Genomic DNA, 21,242 nt, shown 5'->3' on the forward strand with positions numbered 1-21,242 from the left:
TTCATTTACATCACATTTCGCTGTTTCTTTATTTTGTCTTGTTTAAAGTTTCACATCAATAAATATGTGGAACCCAGATCACGCTGCGCTTTGGTCTGAGTATGCTTCCAACGACGATCGTGACACCAACTCAAACCTCTTCCTGCGTCTATGGATCTGTGATAATGACGTTCTGCTCGCTCAAAGTCACACTTGCAAGCTCTCAAGTTGAACTTGTGCTCTCAACTAGCCTGTGCATCCGCTGGACCCATCCCCTGCTCCCTCGACCACATTGTTCTCTCTTAACTCAGTGTTTGCTCATGCAATATGATGTTTCATCTTGCTCGTGTGCACCATCTCGCGGCAGTTCAACTTTGGAATTGGATTTGAATCCATTGTTTACACATCCAGTGGTGAGGAACAATCCACCCTGTCCTATACTCCTGTGACACCCGGGTCTGGCTCCACGAGGGGACAAAAGGGGTCTTCGCCCCTTCAGTTGAAACTTGTGCCACCTCAGTTTAAGTTTTATGTCTCTATATAAAAATAGCCAAATGAAAATGATGACAGTATCTCCACTGCGGTGTTTCAGCACTATAGACAGAGCGCACGGCGAAGTGTGTGTTTGTGTGTTGGGGACTATGGAAAGCCACTGGGTGGTTACGTATCTCCTTTGTTTTTCCATAAAACGCTGCTTATCTGTGGTAGGCTACATGAATCGCATTGTAGGCTACCGTGAATAGCATTGTAGGCCACATGAATAATGTTGAAGGCTATGTGAATAACGTTGTAGGCTACGTGAATAACGTTGTAGGCTACGTGAATAACTAGATATATGCCTCCGCCTGTAATATTGGATTTAGATTTATAAGGATGGGGTCAAGTCAAGTTTAGCCTGCAGTTAAAGCTGCTTCACACACACCCCACCAGTACAAAGTTTAGTTAGCTGTAAAAGGCGTTAGTGTTATTAGCGCTAACCAGCTAATAGGCCACTGCCACGATGCACCGCCAGGATAATGGCTCAACAGCCCAATCCTCCCCGACTATCCTTGACAATCTTGGAACAGAGGAGCCAGCCCAGGTTTGTACCCTAGTCACAGGTTTTCTGTCTAAAAAGTTAATTTAATAGCAACCAGTTTATAGGAAGAGAGTGGCTAGAATACTCAGTTACTGCAGATGCTGCATTTTAGTTCCCATGTGGAAAGTTCTGTGTTGGGTCCAGTGCTAACACAGACAAGACCTTCACCCAAGCTGGGTATTCTAACTGGAGGCATGCTATTGATAGAAGCGAAGGATTCGCTAGGCACGCATGAAGCAAGGAGCTTGTGAAATGCACTGCACTGTGGAAAGAAAAATAAGTTGTATTCGGCTGCATTCACATATGTAACAGTATAGCTTCCGCCCCTCTCCTCGCCCCAACCTGGGCTTGAACCAGGGACCCTCTGAACTCATCCCAACTGACACCCATGAAGCATCGTTACCCATCGCTCCACAAAAGCCGCGGCCCTTGCAGAGCAAGGGGAACCACTACTTCAAGGTCTCAAAGCGAGTGACATCACTGATTGAAACGCTATTAGCGCGCACCACCACTAACTAGCTAGCCATTTCACATCGGTTACACATAGGCAGTTTGTAATAGGGGAATTACCCTATCTACAGTGCCTTGCGAAAGTATTCGGCCCCCTTGAACTTTGCGACCTTTTGCCACATTTCAGGCTTCAAACATAAAGATATAAAACTGTATTTTTTTATGAAGAATCAACAACAAGTGGGACACAATCATGAAGTGGAACGACATTTATTGGATATTTCAAACTTTTTTAACAAATCAAAAACTGAAAAATTGGGCGTGCAAAATTATTCAGCCCCCTTAAGTTAATACTTTGTAGCGCCACCTTTTGCTGCGATTACAGCTGTAAGTCGCTTGGCGTATGTCTCTATTAGTTTTGCACATCGAGAGACTGAATTTTTTTCCCATTCCTCCTTGCAAAACAGCTCGAGCTCAGTGAGGTTGGATGGAGAGCATTTGTGAACAGCAGTTTTCAGTTCTTTCCACAGATTCTCGATTGGATTCAGGTCTGGACTTTGACTTGGCCATTCTAACACCTGGATATGTTTATTTTTGAACCATTCCATTGTAGATTTTGCTTTATGTTTTGGATCATTGTCTTGTTGGAAGACAAATCTCCGTCCCAGTCTCAGGTCTTTTGCAGACTCACATTTACATTTAACATTTAAGTCATTTAGCAGACGCTCTTATCCAGAGCGACTTACAAATTGGTGCATTCACCTTATGACATCCAGTGGAACAGTAGTGCATCTAAATCTTTTAAGGGGGGCTGAGAGGGATTACTTTATCCTATCCTAGGTATTCCTTAAAGAGGTGGGGTTTCAGGTGTCTCCGGAAGGTTTTCTTCCAGAATGGTCCTGTATTTGGCTCCATCCATCTTCCCATCAATTATAACCATCTTCCCTGTCCCTGCTGAAGAAAAGCAGGCCCAAACCATGATGCTGCCACCACCATGTTTGACAGTGGGGATGGTGTGTTCAGGGTGATGAACTGTGTTGCTTTTACGCCAAACATAACGTTTTGCATTGTTGCCAAAAAGTTTCATCTGACCAGAGCACCTTCTTCCACATGTTTGGTGTGTCTCCCAGGTGGCTTGTGGCAAACTTTAAACAACACTTTTTATGGATATCTTTAAGAAATGGCTTTCTTCTTGCCACTCTTCCATAAAGGCCAGATTTGTGCAATATACGACTGATTGTTGTCCTATGGACAGAGTCTCCCACCTCAGCTGTAGATCTCTGCAGTTCATCCAGAGTGATCATGGGCCTCTTGGCTGCATCTCTGATCAGTCTTCTCCTTGTATGAGCTGAAAGTTTAGAGGGACGGCCAGGTCTTGGTAGATTTGCAGTGGTCTGATACTCCTTCCATTTCAATATTATCGCTTGCACAGTGCTCCTTGGGATGTTTAAAGCTTGGGAAATCTTTTTGTATCCAAATCCGGCTTTAAACTTCTTCACAACAGTATCTCGGACCTGCCTGGTGTGTTCCTTGTTCTTCATGATGCTCTCTGCGCTTTTAACGGACCTCTGAGTCTGTCACAGTGCAGGTGCATTTATACGGAGACTTGATTACACACAGGTGGATTGTATTTATCATCATTAGTCATTTAGGTCAACATTGGATCATTCAGAGATCCTCACTGAACTTCTGGAGAGAGTTTGCTGCACTGAAAGTAAAGGGGCTGAATAATTTTGCACGCCCAATTTTTCAGTTTTTGATTTGTTAAAAAAGTTTGAAATATCCAATAAAAGTCGTTCCACTTCATGATTGTGTCCCACTTGTTGTTGACTCTTCACAAAATAATACAGTTTTATATCTTTATGTTTGAAGCCTGAAATGTGGCAAAAGGTCGCAAAGTTCAAGGGGGCCGAATACTTTCGCAAGGCACTGTATCTTGTAGCCTATAATCATGACCAAAATGGCCTTGCTTTAGTGTTTAGGGTGCTGTCCATTGAGCTGACAGTGCAGTGGAGATGGGTTGCAGATTTCGACGCCAACTTGTCACTTCCAAAACACTCAGCATTTTAACTTTATGTTTATTATGGTATATAATTCCAATGCAAGAACCCCCCAAAAGTGTGCCCCCTCACCGATTTCAACTGTCCCATTAGTCACTTTATCCTGGCGCCAGGTTTGGTGACACCTCCCTCTCTGACAGCTGTGTGTGTGTGTGTGTGTGTGTGTGTGTGTGTGTGTGTGTGTGTGTGTGTGTGTGTGTGTGTGTGTGTGTGTGTGTGTGTGTGTGTGTGTGTGTGTGTGTGTGTGTGTGTGTGTGTGTGTGTGTGTGTGTGTGTGTGTGTGTGTGTGTGCGTGCGTGCGTGTGTGCGTGGTTTACTATGAGTGTCTGGGTGTGTCTGTGTTAGGCCTGTGTGTTTTCCAGTCTAAATATTTAACAGATAAATAGTTTAGATTGGGGAGATTAAACAGTGTCAAATGTAGATGGGCAATGGAAAGTGCAGTGGGTATGTTGTGTATGTGTGTGAATGGGTGCGCTGTCTGTATATGGGCAAACTTGCAGTGAACTGCTTGTGAGACAAAACTAAAGTTTTCCAGTCTTGTGAAAGTGACTTTGGAAAAAGCACCAAATGGGCTGTACCACTTGACCTCGGATTAGGGGTGTGCGAGTAAGGGAGGATAATCCTACACAACACAACACACACCCAGCCCTCTCGTGGAGTGCTCCACTGTCAGTCAGACAACAAAGCAGTCTGTGAGGGGATTACTCTCTCTCTTTCGCTCTCCTCTCTCTCCTTCCCTCTGTCATCCCTTCATTGGTGGATTCACCCTTTCATCACTTACTCAGTAGCTCGATCTCTCCATGTATCCTCTTTTTTCCCTATCAACCAACCTATCTCGTCCTTCATCACGTTCCGTTGAAATGTGAGCAAATTTGTGGGGAATGTTACCACTGTTGGTACCTGAGATCAGGGACAGCGCTATCTGGAACTGATTTATGAATAACACATGACCAGTGAGAATGTTACCAGTCAGAAAAGGGACTAGTGGTGGAAGCTGCATTTGGAGTGTTGATTGGGATTCTTGGCAGAAGACTAATCTGCTGAAATCTCTTCAGTAATCCAATGGTTTCATTAAATCTTGCCTAAGGATATGGACAGGAATCAGTTAAAGGGTGCAAGGACTTTTCTCCCTTTCACATGTTTTGTACGGGTATGGCTTACCTCCACACACTAACATTTACTTTCTTCATTTTACACACCCTCGTAGCTACCTGCCAGTATTAGTTTCAAATCCCCTTTCACCGTCCTTCTCATTTTTAATTTTCTGTTTCAAAGGTGCTTCCCTGGCAGGCCTTCAAAGCCTTGGCAGAGCATGAGAGCGTGCTGTGGAGAATGGAGTAATTGCAGTTTTAAGATTGCACTGATGATGGTTTCACTGTGAGGTGGTGGGGGGTGTCTGACCACGTTCCCTCCAATATGAAATTAATTCTCAAAACAGTGCATCACTATAGTAAAAACACGTGCTTGGCTTTAACCTTGTTTTTTACGCTTGTTTGATCTGAATTCTCTTCCAAACCTTTTTGCTCATTTCCCCTCCCATCTCTCCATGTGCCTCTCTCCCTCATAAGTCCCTGTTTTTCTCTATCCCTGCCTTCTCTCTCCGTCTCTGCCTGCACCTCCCTTTCTTTCGTAAAGGTTAAGTGGGATAAATAATATTTTCTGTATGCCTCGCAGAGCGTTATGGGTAATTGGGGGACCATTGAATGGAGAACAAGGTCCAAGAGCCATGTCAGCAATAAGAAAAAACATAAACAAACTAATCTGGCAAATGACATGTAGTTGTTTTAACAAACCAGACAGATTTCCCTTTCAAAATCCACCTAATTGAAACCAACCAACTTGCTCTCTAGCTCTGTCTCTTTCTTTGTCTCTGACTTTGGATATTCAATATCTCCATCTTTCTGCTTCAAATACACACACTTCTCTCTTATGAAACTTTTTAATAAAAAAATATTACAAAGAATAGAAACCTAGATGTTCCCTTGCGTGCTGGTATGTGTGAGGGAGACAGGAATGAAGAAGGCAAAGTGAAAAGAAGGAGGGGGAGAAGGGAGTTGAGGAAGGCGAGAAGGGTCTAGGGAGTTCTCTCTCTCTCCTCGGGACTCTCCGACTTTCTTCTTGCACTCATCCGCCAAACAAAGAGAAGGGGTATTTGTAGTCTGCTCATCTCTAATCAACCATGTGATTTGGGTTTGATGAGCCTTTTCATGTCTGTTTAGAGTCCGGGGCCTCAGTGTGCATGTCTACCTCTCACAGGCTGATACAGCTGAGAGTCAGACAAACGCAGCTCTACTCCACCACGTTTAGAAAATGTCAACTTTCTGACCTCAGTGGCCTCAACCTCAGTTGTAAGAAACCAACCTTAGAGTGGAATGCTGTTGTTGTGTCTGAGCTCCGGGTTGTGTCATGGTTGGTCTATGTTAAGGGCATCGTCTGATGGGGACTGAGTCATGAGGTAGGATTGTGGGTACTATATCTCAGTCCTTAACTCATTAAATAACACTGATAAAGGTTCAAACAACACTCACAAAATACTTCAGATAAAGCAGCACTCACTTATCAGGTCTGGGGGAAGGCTCCTGGAAGGGCACGCTAGTAGCATTTCACCAAACGGCTGTTTTAGGGGACTGACGCCACAAAGTTCACATTTCTACACCTTTCTAGACCTGAAAATTATGTGTTAACCAACAGAGTCTTCCCAGCTCCGATTGCACTCAATTACGGTGTTTGTACAGTCGTTTTTACACTGCTGCTACTCGCTGTTTATTATCTATGCATAGTCACTTTACCCCTACCTACATGTACAAATTACCTTGACTAACCTGTTCCCCGCACATTGACTAGGTACCGGGAACCCCTGTATATAGCCTCATTATTGTTATTTTGTCTTAATTTCTATTTATTTTACTTTAGTCTATTTAGGAAATATTTTCAGAACTATATTTTCTTAAAACTGCGTTCTTGGTTAAGGGCTTGTAAGTAAGCATTTCATTGTTGTATTCGGCGCATGTGACAAATACTATTTGATTTGATTTATTGGCATGTAATTAACTATGGTGTGAAACCCTAAGAACTGTGTATAAAATGCTTTTCAAGTTTCAATTTTTGTTGTCACAGAGAGCAATTGGTTTTGCAGCAAAGGAGCATAAAAAACAGTGATCACATCAAATGGATCACAGTGACAGTGAATACAATGAGCTGGCCCATCAAGTCATAGGGGCTGACAGCCATCAATACACATTTATACAGCAGGCACACTAGTGATCATCATACAACTGTATAACAAGCCACAGCCACTTAATTATTATTATTTTTTACTAGGCAAGTCAGTTAAGAACAAATTCTTATTTACCCCAGCCAAACCCGGACGACACTGGGCCAATTGTGCGCCACCCTACGGCACTCCCAATCACTGCAGGATGTGATACAGCCTGGATTTGAACCAGGGACTGTAGTGACGAGTCTTGCACTGAGATGCAGTGCCTTATAACACTGCGCCACTCAGGAGCCCATAAGTAAATGCTCTGTGCATTCTTAGATCATCTCGCCAACAACATATCAACAATGTGCTGACAAAAACAAAAAAACATTGTTAACATCACCTTCATCATCCTCATCAACAACATATTACCATCGTCTTCCTCAACATCCTCATCCCTAGTCTTCCCTGTGTTGAAAAGGAAAATGGCTATAGGGGTGAAGGAGTGCTTGTACCTCAGTGGCGGTCAGTAAGATGAGGGAGGACGCTATTTTTTTATGAGCATGGCCTTATTTCTATTACAGCATATTGGATGACTGTCATTCATATTCCATTCACTCAGCTCAATGTAACATCGATAGGTTTAGGCTACTACATGATATTCAAACGTTCCCTATACCCATCATGAGGTTGCTACAACCTAGCCTATGAATGAACGTTTACAGCGTACACTACTGTTCAAAAGTTTGGGGTCACTTAGAAATGTCCTTCTTTTTGAAATAAAAGTTTAAAAAATTGTCCATTAAAATAACATCAAATTAATAAGAAATACTGTGTAGACATGGTTAATGTTGTAAATGACTATTGTAGCTGGAAACGGCAGATTTTTTATGGAATATCTACATAGACGTAGAGGCCCATTATCAGCAACCATCCCTCCTGTGTTCCAATGGCACGTTGTGTTAGCTAATCCAAGTTTATAATTTTAAAAGGCTAATTGATCATTAGAAAAACCCCATGCAATTATATTAGCACAGCTGAAAACTGTTGTCCTGATTAAAGAAGCAATAGAACTGTCCTTCTTTAGACTAGTTGAGTATCTGGAGCATCAGCATTTGTGGGTTCGATTACAGGCTCAAAATAGCCAGAAACAAAGAGCTTTCTTCTGAAACTTGTCAGTCTATTCTTGTTCTGAGAAACGGCTATTCCATTCGAGAAATTGCCAAGAAACTAAAGATCTCGTACAACGATGTGTACTACTCCCTTCACAGAACAGTGCAAACTGGCTCTAACCAGAATATAAAGAGGAGTGGGAGACCCCGGTGCACAACTGAGCAAGAGGACAAATACATTAGAGTGTCTAGTTTGAGAAACAGGCTCATCTCAAGTCCTCAACTGGCAGCTTCATTAAATAGTACCCGCAAAACACCAGTCTCAACGTCAACAGTGAAGAGGCGACTCCGGGATGCTGGTTTTCTAGGCAGAGTTGCAAAGAAAAAGCCATATCTCAGACTGGTCAATAAAAATAAAATATTAAGATTGGCAAAAGAACACAGACACTGGACAGAGGAAATCTGCCTAGAAGGCCAGCATCCCGGAGTCCAAACCTTTGAACGGTAGTGTTATCAGGAATCAAGGTAAGACCCAAGTGCAGACTGTGTTGAAGTAACAATGTTTATTAAACCAACAGGGGCAGGCAAACGATAGGTCAAGGCAGGCAGGGGTCGAATATTCAGAGTAGTGGGGCCAAGGTACAGGACGGCAGGCAGGCTCAGGGACAGGCAGGCGGGTATGGGGTCAGGACAGGCAAGGGTCAAAACCAGGAGGATGAGGAAAAAGAGAGACTGGAGAAAAATAGAAGCTGAGACAAAACACTGATTGACTTGAACAAACAAGACAAACTGGCACAGACAGACAGAAAACACAGGTGTAAATACCCAGGGGATAAGTGGGTAATATGGGCAAACACCTGGAGGGGGTGGAGACAAGCATAAGGACAGGTGAAACAGATCAGGGCGTGACAATTTGAACTGTACAGGTCGAGAGAAATTTGAGTAATTAAGGTGACAGACATTGACACATTCAATACCGCCTTGCACAATCTTGCCTGTATCTAGTTGATCGAGGGTGTAATTATTAGTTGCAAATTAGAGTTTGTATTGGACACATTCAGGTATGTATATCCCCGTTTCGTTCAATTTGCTTCCATTTAAGAAACGTTTTTCAACAGAATCGTCAGAATGAATACAACCTTGATCACATGCAAACACAGTTCACTTTCGTAGCAGCCACATGTAAACAGCACGATCCCTTTGATCGTTGGATAATTCATTCTCGCATCTACGTGCTCTCCTCCTCTCACCTTTTCCCCTTGCCAAAAAACATTTCCAAGCCAAACCTTCATATCATAACCACTAACTACTACACACAGCCTACATCGTTGTCACCATATTAGCTAACATCAAGTTAACATAGTTCTAGTAGCTAACGCATTAGTAAACCCACTACAATCATGCAGTACAATGTACAGTTAGCAAACAGTTTAGCATTTACACCGGCCGGCCCCAGTGGCAATAAATGTATAAAACCAAAAGCTTACCTTGACTTGGAAGAGTTCTGGTGTTGGATAACCATAGCTAGCTAGCTAACATAGCATCCATCTCTGTTTGAGCCAGATGTTTGAGTAGGCTAAACTAGGTAGCTGCATTCACTTGGTAAGAAACTGAAAGTGAATAAAATATGAAATATAGCTAGCTCACTCTCTTTCTCTCGCTTGCTTATCCTTCATTTTTAATCAATTATTTTGTTCAAAACTGTTCAACTATTGTCTTCTCTTTGAGCCAGCTACTCACCACATTTTATGCACTGCAGTGCTAGCTAGCTGTAGCTTATGCTTTCAGTACTAGAATATAATGAATATAATGAATATATTTAGTATAGTTTTATCTAAAAATGACAACTTCTTAAAAATGTTTCACTATTTTTATGAAACTCACTTAGGAGGATGTTTCTCCCCTTCCTCTGAGGAGGAGCCTCCACTGTTGTACCTGTTAGTCTTAACAGTGGGGAATCTAAACCAGCAGCCAGAGGGTAGGACCTGAAACTAATAGTGACCTGGAACTCACCACTTGTCTACTGTACAGATCAGACTGACTACTCTGCTGGACTTCTGTGATCTGACTGCCCACTTTCACTACTCTAGCTTGTTTTGTTGACTGGCTGGCCTTGTTACTGGCTGGCCTGTAAACCATTCAAATGCTAAACCATGTTCCACCTCATGCCAGTGAAAACCGTGGTCTAATGAACCAGGCCACCTACCAACGTGTTCACACTGGGTGGGCAGATGGGCTGAGGCTGGCTGAGTGGGCTGCAGGCCCTGGTGCCTCCTGGTACGGACCTTCTCTATACAGGACCTCCAGACCGGGACAGGGGAAGTAGCATGGAGCTGCAAGGGAGATTCCAGGGGAAGTTTGCCTGAAAACATCTCCAACAGAGCAGTGAGGCAGGATATTGTGGGCAAACATGGAGCTTGAAGTGTATTCACGAGGTGGGGTTACAGCTGGAACTACAGCTAGTGAGTGCAGTGGGTGTGAAATAAGATGAGAAGGGTGCAGGCAGGCAATTAAGCAAACACCCTCATTCCCATAAACACTGGGCCATGAAGACGGCCAGAGGCCATTACAATCTGCCCACAGGGGTAATAAGGCCGTGGGAGCAACACAATGAATCCTCTGTAGCATCACATATACCACAAGTAGAGGCTGTAATGTAAACACATGATAAACACAATCTAGCAGATATGCACTCACACGCATAGATTAAAGTGTCAAGTAAGCTATGGTTGCCCTACCTTTGACCTGTGTGTTGTCATAACAACGACTGACTGATTCATACTGACCCGTTTTCATTTGATATTAATAGTTCAGATTATGCATGCAATCCTGATGCATCATTTATGGCGCGATTTTAAAACTCTACCATGAATGTGGCATCAGAATGTGTTTCATCATCAGCTCTGTTGTTTTAGAAAGAGAAGTTGAAAGAGAAAATTCAATATTCATGTAGTTTGGTTCAGCGTCAATGTAAGATCAGATGAATGGAAGTTCCCCCAGATGAGCATCAAGCCGAAGTTTAAAGGAGCCCACTTCTATAAGGCCCAGAACTATGTTGAATATGGCCACGGTCCATGCTTCGTAGCTATGTTCAACCATGCTTTCCATCTAATCCCACTAATACTTAGAGGACCTTCAACAGTCACCGAGGTCCATTTGCAGGCTCCAATCCTAGCCTTCAACAGTGTGCTGTAACTTTGAATCGACTTAACAAGGTCAATGGCGTGTAGATGTGAATGGCGTCAGGCTTCTAGTGCCAGGATGTGACCTCAGGCTAAAGTTATGACAGGAGGTTGACATTGTGGGACCTGTTGTAATCACTGATGTCACGTGTGTAGAAATGTCACAGACACTCTTGATTGGCTACTTGCTACACAGCAGTGTATGATGGGGATGTTGAAATTAGGAGGACAGATAGAAATACTGATTGGAATGTCTCAGTAAGGAGACTTAAATAGCTCTGTAGCAAACCAATACTGTAAGCCACAATATAATGCACGTGAAGTGCAGAAGTGAAAAGATAAACAGTAACCAGGTTTTCATACAACCTTTTTATGCGAGTAAAGAGTACATGTCGGAAAATGTCGGAAAAACATTTTCACTACAGGCCTGATGGAAACAGCAAATTTGCCGGTAAATGTTCCAATTGTCGACAAACAAAATACGCTAGACAAGGTGGGATCTTTATGTGTTTATATAATTAATTATGCAAGAAATGGCGCAAATATTGATATAATAACCATCATAGCGAAGTAAACTTGGAGTCACGCGATGACATGTTATGTGGTCCTCCCTCTACGTCTCGAGATGCAATGGAAACCCATTTAACTTGTATTTGTTATTAGTTAATTGGGAATTTAACTGCAAAAGTATTTTTTGCGTGCACTATTTCATCACTTTTATCCGCAACTAGTCAATTTGATGTGAATACATCTCTGGTGGGGCATTTTTTGAATATTTGCATAAAAATCTGTCGGCAATTGGATGGAAAGCTAGCCAGTAACCACGTCTCTGTCCACAGTTTTATGTGAGTAAAGACATACCGTATAAAAAAAATCACAACAGCTGTGATAGAAACAGGAAGTTTTGGTACAATTTTATGAATGTTGACAGATAATTTGATCGTTGGACATCTTATAGTGTCTGTAAAATGTATTATGTGAGAAATAGCAGTGGAAATGCCATTATGTGCAAATATTGATATAATAACCATCATATCGAAGTAAACGTGGAGTCACGCGATGATGTGGTGTGTGGTCCTCCCAATAGGACTTGGGAAAACATGCAGTTTAATTGCTCTATGATCTTGATGCACCTTTCCAATAAATATTGATGGTCTTATTTTGGTGACATGATGATCGATGCTTGACTGCCGTTTGACAAATACAAATATTTTAACTGTTATCCATAATCTCATCATATTCTCATCCTATGACACATCAATGGTATGTTTTGTTGTTCCTCAAGGTTCCATTTTAGGACCACTATTGTTTTCACTATGTTGTTTTCACTATATATTCTACCTTTGGTGATGTCATTCGGAAACACAATGTTAATTTCACTGCTATGTGGACGACACACAGCTGTACATTTCGATGAAACATGGTGAAGCCCCAAAATTGCTTACCCTGGAAGCCTGTGTTTCAGACATAAGGAAGTGGATGGTGACAAATGTTTTAACTCGGACAAAACAGAGATGCTAGTTCTAGGTCTCAAGAAGCAAAGAGATCTGCTGTTTGATCTGACAATTAATTGGCCTTGATGGTTGTACAGTCGTCTCAAGTAAAACAGTGAAGGACCTCTGCATTACTCTCGACCCTGATCTCTCTTGACAAAAGATACAGTGCCTTCGGAAAGTATTGACTTGGCTCAACTTTTTTCACATTTTGTTACGCACAGCCTCATTCTAAAACATATAAAATATAAATATCCCAATCTACACAATACCCCATAATGGCAAAGCAAAAACAGATTGAGCAATTTTTGCTAATGTATTAAAAATAAAACACTGAAATATCACATTTACATAAGTATTCAGACCCTTTACACAGAACTTTGTTGAAGCGCCATTGGCAGCGATTACAGCCCTGAGCCTTCTTGGGTATGACGCTACAAGCTTGGCACACCTGTATTTGGGGAGTTTCTCCCATTTTTCTCTGCCGATCCTCTCAAACTCTGTCACGTTGGATGGGGAGCGTTGCTGCACAGCTATTTTCAGGTCTCTCCAGATATGTTCGATCGGGTTCGGTGTGTGCTTAGGGTGTTGTCCTGTTGGAAGGTGAACCTTTGCCCCAGTCTGAGGTCCTGAGTGCTCCTGAGCAGGTTTTCATCAAGGATCTCTCTGTACTTTACTACGTTCATCTTTCCCTTGATCCTAACTAGTCTCCCAGTCCCTGCAAATGAAAAACATCCCCATCACCATGCTTCACCGTAGGGATGGTGCCAGGTTTCCTCCAGATATGATGCTTGGCATTCAGGCCACAGAGTTCAATCTTGCTTTCATGTGCCTTTTGGCAAACTCCAAGTGGGCTGTCATGTGCCTTTTACTGAGCAGTGGCTTCCGTCTCGCCACTCTACCATAAAGGCCTGATTGGTGGAGTGATACAGAGATGGTTGTACTTCTGGAAGGTTCTCCCATCTCCACAGATTGCTCAGTTTGGCCGGGACGGCCAGCTCTAGGAAGACTATTGTCTGTTCCAAACATCTTACATTTAAGAATGATGGAGGATGCTGTGTTCTTGAGGACCTTCAATGCTGCAGAATTTGGTACCCTTCCCCAGATTTGTGCCTCGACACAATCTTGTCTCTGAGTTCTACGGATATTTACTTCGACCTCATGGCTTGGTTTTTGCTCTGACATGCACTGTCAACTGGGACCTTATATAGACAGGTGTGTGCCTTTCGAAATAATGTCCAATCAATTGAATTTACCACAGGTGGACTCCAATCAAGTTGTAGAAACATCTCAAGGATGATCAATGGAAACAGGATGCACCTGAGCTCAATTTCGAGTCTCATAGCAAAGGAGCTGAATACTTATGTAAATAAGGTATTTCTGTTGATAAATCAGAAAATATTTATAAAAACCTGTGTGTAGATTGCTGAGGATTTTTTTTTATTCAACTAATTTTAGAGTAAGGCTGCAACATAACACAATTCGGAAAATGTCAAGGGGTCTTTCTGAAGGCACTGTATCAAGAATGTGTCAAGGGAAGCTTTTGTCCATCTTCATAAAAATCTGAAACATTTTGTAAAAAAATTATGCAGAAAAGCTAATCCATGCTTTTGTCACTTATTGATTAGACTATTGCAATGCAATACTCTCCAGCTATCTGGATAAAGCACTAAATAAACTTCAGTTAGTGCTAAATACGGCTGCTAGAATCTTGACTAGAACCCCAAAAATGTTTAATATTACTTCAGTGCTAACCTTTCTGGCTTCCTGTTAAGGCTATGGCTGATTGCAAGGTTTTACTGTTAATCTACAAAGCATTACATGGACTTGCTCCTACCATATTTTCGATTTGGTCCTGCCTTACATACCTACACGTACGCTATGGTCACACGACGCAGGCCTCTTTATTGTCCCTAGAATTTATAAGAAAACAGCTGGAGGCACTGCTTTCTCCTATAGAGCTCCATTTTTATGGAACGGTCTGCCTACCCCGTGAGAGATGCAGACTCAGTCTCGAACTTTAAGTCTCTACAGAAGACTCATCCCTTCAGTAGGTCCTATGATTGAGTGTAGTCTGTGTCAGGGGTGCAGTGGAGTGACGAACTGCCCTTGCTGTCTCTGCCTGGCTCCCCTCTCTGCACTGGGATTCTCTGCCTCTTAACCTATTACGGGAGCTCAGTCACTGGCTTACTAGTGCTCTTCCGTGCCGTTCCTAGGAGGGGTGCGTCACGTCGTGCCAGGCTTTTTCCACTATACTTGACTTGAGTGGGTTGAGGCACTGACGTGATTCGCGCTCCCTCTGGCTTGGGCGGTGGAGGAGATTGTAGTGGGCTGTACTCAGCCTTGCCTCAGTGTAGTAAGTTGGTGGTCTGTTGATATCCGTCTAGTGGTGTGGGGGCTGTGCCTTGGCAAAGTGGGTGGGGTTATATCCTGCCCGGTTGGCCCTATGCTGCAATACTCTATGTGCCGTGGGCCTAGGGTCAGTCTGTCCTATCTGGTGAAATTCTTCTGTCTTATCTGGTGTCCTGTGTGATCTTAAGTATGCTCCCTCTAATTCTCCCATCTCTCTTTCTCGCTCTCGCTCTCCCCTCGCGGAGTACCTGAGCCCTAGGACCATGTCTCAGGACTACCTGGCCTGATTACTCTGGGCTTTCCCTATCCCCAGTCCACCTGGTTGTGCTGTTTATCCAGTTTCAACTGTTCTGCCTGCAACGATCTGGCCTTAATGGCCATGCACTCTTATAATCTCCACCCGGCACAGCCAGAAGAGCCTGGTTCCTCTCTAGGTTTCTTCCTATGTTCCTGCCTTTCTAGGGATGTTTTCCTAGCCACCATGCTTCTACATCTGCATTGCTTGCTGTTTGGGGTTTTAGGCTGTGTTTCTGTATAAGAACTTTATAAATAAATTTGATTTGATGTAGACTAGCCTATCCACACAGCCTACCAGCACTGTATCTGTGAACTGTTGGCTAGAGCGCACACGCACAACTATCGGTAGTTGAAAATGCCATGGAAACGCATGAAACGTTCGAGTATATGAATACTTTAGTGAAAAATACATTTGTGTGCACAATGTCATCACGCCCTGACTTTTATTTGCTAGAAGTGAGTTTGGTGGAAACGGCACTGGTGGGAAAATTCGCATATCGTCTTTATGCAGATTTTAGAATATTTGCATGAAAATCTGTCGCCAAATGGATGGAAACCTAGCTAGTGATAGACATTATTTGATTACTCAACATAGGGAGGAGCTGGCTCAAAACTCAAAGGCCTGCACAGTAATGATCTACTTACATTGTAGAATAACTAGTGTAGGATCCCATGTGATAGCATGGATGTGATGTGTGTGCTGAGTGGAAGATGTCTCTGTGAGATGTGTCCTGACAAATGAAAAGGTCAGTTTCTCTCATTATCTGTTCTATCTGTGCAGATCAGTTCACTGTGAAGCTCAGGCCTGTGTAACTGTGATCATGCAGGACCAGGACCTAGTTTTAGTTGTCCTTTATGGTCCAGGTCAAAGCCACTACATGGTACATACTGTATCCTTCATAGTGTTTCCTACTGTAGCCTATGTCACAGGAAAACCTCAAAGTGATTATCATGCTCTGTCAAACGCCCCAAACCCTTGTTTCCGTCTCTATCAAAACACCGTGATCCGAGAGAAGGAGAGAGAGATGAAGAGAAGGAGATAGAAAAGGAGCCTGTAGGACCATGTTTTATTTGTCTGCTTATCCCTCCCTGTGCTGAAATGTCACCAGGCTCTCAGGGAACTAAGAGCTTAATGGAGAGCCAGGTATTTGAGGCTCTCTGCGCCTTCATCTGCTCAAGGGTTCTTCTACACAGAGCTCTAGTCATCAGGTGGTGTAATATACTCTGATGTTAGACGCAAGGGTTCTTCTACACAGAGCTCTAGTCATCAGGTGGTGTAATATACTCTAATGTTAGACTCAAGGTGGGGAGTTTAGAATGGTTTCACCGTGAAATGACCATGAATTCACACAGTGAATGAAATGTGTCATCTAGAGTCTAGAGACTGTCAGCTGGCGTTGTTGGATTTCGCACGAATTTGGGGGAATTTATTTTGGAATGCCCAACAGACTACAAAGACCACCGCGAAGTCCCACAAGTCTAAGAAGCTCTATTAAAAATAAAAAGCGGAAACCATGGCAGCATAATTGACTTTAGGATTATTAGGGAGACAAGAGAGTTTAGTTGTCCACGAATTAAAAAAAAAAAAAACATTTTACTCCTGCTTGCTGGCAAACATTGTGAAAGAATGCAGAATTACTCAGACAAAGGACACATCCAAGTTTGTGGTCCTCATTCCTTCACTGATCTTTAAAATTTTGTATTTATTTCACCTTTATTTAAACAGGTAGGCAAGTTGAGAACAAGTTCTCATTTACAATTGCGACCTGGCCAAGATAAAGCAAAGCAGTTCGACACATACAACGACACAGAGTTACACATGGAGTAAAACAAACACACAGTCAATAATACAGTATAAATAAGTCTTTATACGATGTGAGCAAATGAGGTGTGTAACGGTTTTCTTTAGGTGAAGTAGAGGCGGACCAAAATGCAGCGTGGCTGTTATTCATTGTACTTTAATAAAGAAACTGTACACGAATAAACTAACAAAACAACAAACGTGCGAAAACCTAAAACAGTCCTATCTGGTGCAAAACACAGAGACAGAAACAATCACCCACAAACATACAGTGAAACCCAGGCTACCTAAATATGGTTCCCAATCAGAGACAATGACTAACACCTGCCTCTGATTGAGAACCATATCAGGCCAGACATAGAAATAGACAAACAAGACATCCAACATAGAATGCCCACTCAGATCACACCCTGACCAACCAAAACATAGAAACATACAAAGCAAACTATGGTCAGGGTGTGACAAGGTGAGATAAGGGATAAATACAATATAGTAAGTAAAACACTGGAATGGTAGATTTGCAGTGGAAGAATGTGCAAAGTAGAAATACAAATAATGGGGTGCAAAGGAGCAAAATAAATAAAATAAATACTGTAGGGAAAGAGGTAGTTGTTTGGGCAAAATTATAGGTGGGCTATGTACAGGTGCAGTAATCTGTGAGCTGCTCTGACAGTTGGTGCTTAAAGCTAGTGAGGGAGATAAGTGTTTCCAGTTTCAGAGATTTTTGTAGTTCGTTCCAGTCATTGGCAGCAGAGAACTGGAAGGAGAGGCGGCCAAAGAAATAATTGGTTTTGGGGGTGACCAGAGAGATATACCTGCTGGAGCGAGTGCTACAGGTGGGTGATGCTATGGTGACCAGCGAGCTGAGATAAGGGGGGACTTTACCTAGCAGGGTCTTGTAGATGACATGGAGCCAGTGGGTTTGGCGACGAGTATGAAGCGAGGGCCAGCCAACGAGAGCGCACAGGTCGCAATGATCGGTAGTATATGGGGCTTTGGTGACAAAACGGATTGCACTGTGATAGACTGCATCCAATTTGTTGAGTAGTGTATTGGAGGCTATTTTGTAAATGACATCGCCGAAGTTGAGGATTGGTAGAATGGTCAGTTTTACAAGGGTATGTTTGGCAGCATGAGTGAACGATGCTTTGTTGCGAAATAGGAAGCCAATTCTAGATTTAACTTTGGATTGGAGATGTTTGATGTGGGTCTAGAAGGAGAGTTTACAGTCTAACCAGACACCTAGGTATTTGTAGTTGTCCACGTATTCTAAGTCAGAGCCGTCCAGAGTAATGATGTTGGACAGGCGGGCAGGTGCAGGCAGCGATCGGTTGAAGAGCATGCATTTAGTTTTACTTGTATTTAAGAGTAATTGGAGGCCACGGAAGGAGAGTTGTATGGCATTGAAGCTTGCCTGGACGGTTGTTAACACAGTGTCCAAAGAAGGGCCAGAAGTATACAGAATGGTGTCGTCTGCGTAGAGGTGGATCAGAGACTCACCAGCAGCAAGAGCAACATCATTGATGTATACAGAGAAGAGAGTCGGTCCAAGAATTGAACCCTGTGGCACCCCCATAGAGACTGCCAGAGGTCCGGACAGCAGACCCTCCGATTTGACACACTGAACTCTATCAGAGAAGTAGTTGGTGAACCAGGCGAGGCAATCATTTGAGAAACCAAGGCTGCCAGCCAACGAGAGCGCACAGGTCGCAATGATCGGTAGTATATGGGGCTTTGGTGACAAAACGGATTGCACTGTGATAGACTGCATCCAATTTGTTGAGTAGTGTATTGGAGGCTATTTTGTAAATGACATCGCCGAAGTTGAGGATTGGTAGGATGGTCAGTTTTACAAGGGTATGTTTGGCAGCATGAGTGAACGATGCTTTGTTGCGAAATAGGAAGCCAATTCTAGATTTAACTTTGGATTGGAGATGTTTGATGTGGGTCTAGAAGGAGAGTTTACAGTCTAACCAGACACCTAGGTATTTGTAGTTGTCCACGTATTCTAAGTCAGAGCCGTCCAGAGTAATGATGTTGGACAGGCGGGCAGGTGCAGGCAGCGATCGGTTGAAGAGCATGCATTTAGTTTTACTTGTATTTAAGAGTAATTGGAGGCCACGGAAGGAGAGTTGTATGGCATTGAAGCTTGCCTGGACGGTTGTTAACACAGTGTCCAAAGAAGGGCCAGAAGTATACAGAATGGTGTCGTCTGCGTAGAGGTGGATCAGAGACTCACCAGCAGCAAGAGCAACATCATTGATGTATACAGAGAAGAGAGTCGGTCCAAGAATTGAACCCTGTGGCACCCCCATAGAGACTGCCAGAGGTCCGGACAGCAGACCCTCCGATTTGACACACTGAACTCTATCAGAGAAGTAGTTGGTGAACCAGGCGAGGCAATCATTTGAGAAACCAAGGCTGTCGAGTCTGCCGATGAGGATGTGGTGATTGACAGAGTTGAAAGCCTTGGCCAGATCAATGAATACGGCTGCATAGTAATGTTTCTTATCGATGGCGGTTAAGATATCGTTTAGGACCTTGAGCGTGGCTGAGGTGCACCCATGACCAGCTCTGAAACCAGATTGCTTAGCAGAGAAGGTATGGTGAGATTCGAAATGGTCGGTAATCTGTTTGTTGACTTGGCTTTCGAAGACCTTAGAAAGGCAGGGTAGGATAGATATAGGTCTGTAGCAGTTTGGGTCAAGAGTGTGAGAATCTGCTCTGTATTGCAGAGTTGACTCTGTCTGTCTAATGGTCTGCTACAAATTGCAGTCTTGTTAAACGTCTTGTTAATGGTGTTGATGCGGTGCTGATATTAGGCTGTGATTTGATTTGTATTCACTGGGAAATTATTTCCATAAGGGCATCCTCTAAATGACAGGGTAATGTGTGTTGCGATTGAAGTGGTCCCTGGGGATTGGCCATGCAACCCAACACACACACATTCATCTACAGAAAGAAACACACATACATGTACCACTCTCACAGGCATTCCCTCACACCCAGTGCTCCCACAGGCACCTGTCTGTGCCTCAAAAATGTGCCATGAATAGATGAGAGGCCTCCTCTCCAAACACAAGCTGTCAGACACAGAGATGGGTAAATATCACACTGCCAATCACTGGTTGCCATGGATACCATTCTCATCTCTGTCTCCCTCCCTCTCTCTCTGCAGGTTTCAGGATGACAGGGGGTATGTGTTGTACCCCCAGATAGGGGATCGTCTAGATCTGATCTGCCCAGCCTCCAACCCCCAAGGCCCCCGTTCCCCCAGTGAGTATGAGTACTACAAGCTGTACCTGGTGTCCACACGTGAGCAGGCTGACCGCTGTGAGGTGATGGGCGCGCCAAACCTGCTGCTCACCTGTGACAAGCCCAACAGTGACATGCGCTTCACCATCAAGTTCCAGGAGTTCTCCCCCAACCTGTGGGGACATGAGTTCAAGACCCTGCAGGACTACTACATCATTGGTGAGGGGATGTGTGTGCGTGTGTATGTGTGCATGTGAGAGAGAGGATGGGGTGTGTGTGTGTGTGTGTGTGTGTGTGTGTGTGTGTGTGTGTGTGTGTGTGTGTGTGTGTGTGTGTGTGTGTGTGTGTGTGTGTGTGTGTGTGAAAAGGCACACGTTTTAGAAATGTCTGGTATGCAAAATGGAAGCACTATCATTACAGAACAACATGGAAGCACTATTATTACAGAACACCATGGAAGAGCTATCATTACAGAACACCATGGAAACACTATGGTTACAGAACACCATGTAAATGCTATCGTTACAGAACATCATGGATAAACTATTATTACAGAACACCATGGAAACACTATCATTGCAGAACACAATGGAAACACTATGGTTACAGAACACCATGGAAATGCTATCATTACAGAACACCATGGAAACACTATGGTTACAGAACACCATGGAAATGCTATCATTTCAGAACACCATGGAAGAGCTATCATTACAGAACACAATGGAAACACTATTGTTACAGAACTACATGGAAATATTATCGTTACAGAACACCATGGAAGAGCTATCGTTACAGAACACCATGGAAACGCTATAGTTACAGAACACCATGGAAACACTATGGTTACAGAACACCATGGAAACGCTATAGTTACAGAACACCATGGAAACACTATCGTTACAGAACACCATGGAAATGCTATCATTACAGAACACCATGGAAATGCTATCGTTACAGAACACCATGGAAACACTATGGTTA

The 21,242-nt window shown here is 43.2% G+C and overlaps 1 protein-coding gene across 1 annotated transcript in view; it reads left to right on the forward strand.

The window, feature by feature from the left end:
- LOC115117699 (ephrin-B3-like) overlaps positions 1 to 21,242 on the forward strand; it is a 56,012-nt gene that overhangs the window by 13,910 nt on the left and 20,860 nt on the right. The window contains exon 2 of the mRNA XM_029646191.2: positions 20,182 to 20,477. Coding sequence (XP_029502051.1) covers positions 20,182 to 20,477 — 296 coding nt within the window. The remainder of the gene's footprint in view (positions 1 to 20,181; positions 20,478 to 21,242) is intronic.

This window comes from Oncorhynchus nerka, linkage group LG19, assembly GCF_034236695.1.
Source record: "Oncorhynchus nerka isolate Pitt River linkage group LG19, Oner_Uvic_2.0, whole genome shotgun sequence".
Lineage (NCBI taxonomy): Eukaryota > Metazoa > Chordata > Actinopteri > Salmoniformes > Salmonidae > Oncorhynchus > Oncorhynchus nerka.